We start from the raw sequence: 4725 nt of genomic DNA, 5'->3' as shown, positions 1-4725 counted from the left end.
TTCTATATTATGAAGGATTTATGTATTTATGGTGGATTTTCTATATTTATGAAGGATTTATGTATTTATGGTTGATTTTATGTATTTATGATGGATTTATGTATTTATGATGGATTTTCTATATTATGAAAGATTTATGTATTTATGGTGGATTTTATGTATTTATGATGGGTTTATGTATTTATGATGGATTTTATGTATTTATGATGGATTTATGTATTTATGATGGATTTTCTATATTATGAAGGATTTATGGATTGAATATGATATGAATTGGCTTTTATGTGAATGTTCCTGTAAAGTCCCTGAGACAACTTTGATGTGATTTGGCGCTGTAGAAAAACTGAATTGAAATTGAATTGAATTGATTTATTTTCATTTTAAACATACATAAACAAAAAACAACATAGAACCCCCTCAACATCTGGCTGTTCAGATTAGTAAAGAAGGATTTAGTGGGAAAAATTGGCAGATTCTGAAATACTGTAAGTATTGGAATTTAGGCAGGCTATTAATTTTTACAGAGTTTATTCTGCCCCTCTAGAGTATGAGGCAGGGACTGCCATCTAGAAATATCCTGTTTAAGGTTTGCCATTGGTTTTATGGAGGTTCTTATGATCTTAAGTTACCCAGATCACCAAGATATTTAATTTTTTTTTAAACTAATTTTAAAGGGAAGAGTGTCCAAGATTTTCTTTTCTATAGAGGCCATGGGCATCAGCTCACTCTTTTGAAGGTAAACCTTATAACCAGCTGGTCTTTTGAATTTCTGAAGCAATTTAAGTAATGCAGGGACACTGGTATGGGGCCTGATGTATATAAAATCATGTCGTCTGCATATAAAGAAACTGTGTTCTGTGCCTAGTCAATTTATCCCTTTAATGATGGAGTTCTGCCTTAAAGTCCATGGTTCTATTGCCAATGCAAATAGAAGTGGTGAGAGTGGGCACCCCTGTTGTGTACCCTGCTGCAGTTTAAAATCGGAAGATATGTTACAGTTGGTGCGGACCGCCCACATTGGGGAGGTACATCAGCCTCGCCCACAATATAAATTTGGGACCAAATTTAAATAACTTTAAAGTCTCGAAGAGGTAATACCACTCCACCCAGTCCAACGCATTTTCTGCATCTAATGAAAAAATGACTTCCTCACAGGTGTGCTCAGGTGGGATAGGAGTGTACAGCCATCAAGCAGCTGCCCAACATGGAAAAAAGCCTGGTGGTTTTTTAACAAACCCAGTCTGATCAGGCGAGGTAATAGTGGGGACCACCCACTCCAGTTGTTTTGCCAGAACCTGTGCAAGAATTTTAACGTCAGTATCTAAAAGTGAGAAGGGTCTATATGAGCTGCAGTTTAGAGGGTCTTTATCCTTCTCAGGTAAGAGCGAGATTAAAGCTTGGTGCATGGTCAGTGGTAGAGTCTGTGCAGCCAGTGACTCCTCAGACACAGACCTTAATAAGGGTCAGAGTAGATTTGAAAATGTCTTTAAAAACTCAGATTGGAAGCCATCTGGTCCAGTGAATTTCCCACTTTGCATACTGTTGATTGCAGAGTTCATCTCAGCCACAGAGAACTCCTTCTCCAGGTCCTCAGCGAGAACAGGAGCCACTGAAGGAAACTCTAGATTAAAAAAAGAAGTCCTACATGTCCGATACGCCAGCTGATGACTCAGTCGTGTACAGAGACTGGTAACATTGACTAAACATGTATTAATTTCAGCGTTATCACGGCATGCATCTACCTGTTCACTGTTTAGTGCTGTAACAGTTTGGTTGGCTGACTGTTGCCTCAACTGACGTGCAAGCAGGCGCCCAGCTTTTTCACCGTGTTCGTGGTAACCCTGTCTAGATTTAGAGATTAAATACTCTGCTGCTGAGAGGACAAAGTATGAAATTCACTTTGAAGTAAAAAACGTTTTTTTCATTAGATCTTGTGAGGGGGAGTGGCTATATTCTCTGTCTAACTAGTATCTCATCCATTCTCTGTTTTAGCTGCACCCCTTCTTTCTTTGTTTGCACAGTAGGAACTTATTTGACCCGTCACGTAGGCCTTTAATGCCTCCCACACAGTACAGAGCGGCATTCCTGGAGTTCGACCGACTTCGAGAAAAGTTTGATTTTACATGTAATAAGTTTGAGAAAAGGGGTTGAATGTCCAAGGCCAAAATACTGGTTTTGTGACCGGGATGCACAATTTCATAAGTGGGCCATGGTCTGAGATGACCATAGCTCCATAATCACATTCCTCCAGCAAAGACGAAATGTGTTCATCAAGAAGAAAAGTAATAAATTTGAGAATACGTCTTATGGACTGGAGAAAAGAATGAGTTTGATCCTGCAGTAGGGTCACACCATATCATTCAAGTTGGTTAGTTGAGCAAACTTCCCATCAAACTATGGTCAAGAGATGAGAGCACACAATTTGTGTCACCATCAATTATAAGATTATGTGTCGACGTGTTCGGTATGTTTGAGAGGAGGTTACTAGAAAATGTAGCGTCATCCCAGTTAGGAGCTTATACTGGAACAAAGATCACTGGCAGCGTGTACAATTCCCACCACTACAACACACCGCCCTGCAATACCAGCATGCACACTCGAGGCTGCACACCGCACCTGTTTACCAACTAGAACAGTGACCGCTCTTGACTTGGAAATTAGACTGAAACACCTGACCAGACCCTTTTTTAACACATTTTCCACGATCTGCAGAGCGCACGTGACTCTCCTGTAAAAAGGTAATATCAGTATTTAGCTGTTTCAGGTGTGACATCATCTTTCAGAATTTTACTGGACCATTAAGAGACTTTACATTCCAGCTTGCACATTTAACTGGGCAGCACCAGAGTGGGCAACATTCTCAACGTCAGTCATAACAGAACAAGCAAAAAATAAATTACATACAGAACATCACAAGCCAACACCTGGCAACATAAACAAAAAAAGACTGGTCCAAGATGAACCCACCCTCTCTCCTTCAGGAACACAGAGAGAGCACAAAACTCTGTCAACTGAAAATCCACACGTTAGTGCTTACCAATCCAACCATCTGGGCTCCCGTCCGCCCATATGTAACAGAATAGTAATAGTAATTAAACAAACACAAACCTAAACAATAAAAATAAATATATAAAGTTACAAATGCTACCACAAATATCAAATTTACATGACTATCAAACCAGAGAGTTAACACTAGAGTCAATAGAAACAAAAAGAATGGGGAAAAAATGCTCCAAATATACAGGGTGAACTGTAGTTATAATGGATTTTATGTATTTATTAATTGATTTATGTATTTATTAAATGATTATGTATTTATTAAAGGATTTATGTATTTATAAAGGATTTAAGTACTTATGAAAGGATTTATGTATTTATTAAGGATGTATGTATTTATGAAGGATTTATGTATTTATTAAATGATTTATGTATTTATTAAATGATTTATGTATTTATGAAGGATTTATGTATTTATGACGGATTTATGTATTTATTAAAGGATTTCTGTATTTATTAAAGGATTTAATGTATTTATGAAAGGATTTCTGTATTTATTAAAGGATTTATGTATTTATGTTGGATTTATATATTTATGAAGGATTTGTGTGTTTATGATGTGTTTTCTAAATTTACAATGAGCTATATCTGTTTGTTCTACTTTAAGCTGACTGACAGTCTGATGAGAAGAAAAACAACCATCTTCAGACTGCTCCAAGTTCTGGTTCCAAGCCACAACATCTGCTGTGACAGACGGGAAACCTGGAACAAACACCAGCAGAAGCTGCTGCAGCATCAAACCATCGTCCTCACACATTCAAAGGTGATGAGTTTGGCGAGATCGTCTTTGTGAAGCATCAGCAGATCGAACCACCTCCTCAGCAGAACGCTTCGTTCCTGCAGGACAAACAAAAGATCCAGGGGTCAAAGGTCAGAGGAACATGCTGCACAAACATTTGATGTAATCTTCAGAAGCTCATTCTTCTGAGAGCCCGGTCCACAGCTGGAGGTTCCACCTTTACCAAAAACACTTTCCTTCCTGGGTTTAAAACAACAAACGTTAACATGGAGTTTTATTTCCTTCAGTAAAAGTTGTAGATTTGGTTCAGTTAATGGAGAACATCTGAGAACCTCCAGTGAACACCCAGAGCTGCAGAATCCTGGTTCTGATCCATCTAAACACAAAAAAATGATTTGATCACAACAGAGCTGCACAAGAAGACCCAACATCACCTCCATGCACAAATACAAACTACCGGTAAATACCCTGGGGCTCGAATCCAGGACCTTCATGCAAACAAGCAACTGTGCTAACCACTACTCCACCGTGCTACCAACGAATGTCTTCTTTCTGCTCTTCAGGAGTCTTCAGCGTCTCTGTGTCCTCTCTCCAACTCCCTCCATGTCCTCTCTAACTGCATCCAAACGCAGGGGTCGGCACGAGCGCTTTGCGTTCCTCCGAGACGACTCATTCTCGTCTCGGACAAATGGATTTCACCTCAAGGCTGTCCACTGGACAACCACGTGAAAAAACTTGGACCAAAGTTCTCCGTCTGCGACAGATTGACGTCACCCGTAGAACCAGAAGGGGAAAAACATGTTTAAAGCTGAGGCTGCTTTCAACCAACAGAACCAGAACCACAGTTTGAGCCAATCAGAGCAGAGCAGGGCGGGGCCTGCTGTGTGATGCACGGCCCAATCAGAGCAGAGCGGGGCGGGGCCTGCTGT

The 4725-nt window shown here is 39.7% G+C and overlaps 1 protein-coding gene across 1 annotated transcript in view; it reads right to left on the bottom strand.

Annotated features, from left to right (window-relative positions):
- aldh5a1 (aldehyde dehydrogenase 5 family, member A1 (succinate-semialdehyde dehydrogenase)) overlaps positions 1-4725 on the bottom strand; it is a 23117-nt gene that overhangs the window by 13640 nt on the left and 4752 nt on the right. The window contains exon 2 of the mRNA XM_037676675.1: positions 3811-3894. Coding sequence (XP_037532603.1) covers positions 3811-3894 — 84 coding nt within the window. The remainder of the gene's footprint in view (positions 1-3810; positions 3895-4725) is intronic.

The sequence above is a fragment of the Nematolebias whitei genome, chromosome 5, assembly GCF_014905685.2.
Source record: "Nematolebias whitei isolate Nwh7 chromosome 5, NemWhi1, whole genome shotgun sequence".
NCBI lineage: Eukaryota > Metazoa > Chordata > Actinopteri > Cyprinodontiformes > Rivulidae > Nematolebias > Nematolebias whitei.
The sequence above is the reverse complement of the archived record's forward strand: the minus strand, read 5'-3'. Positions and strand labels throughout refer to the sequence as shown.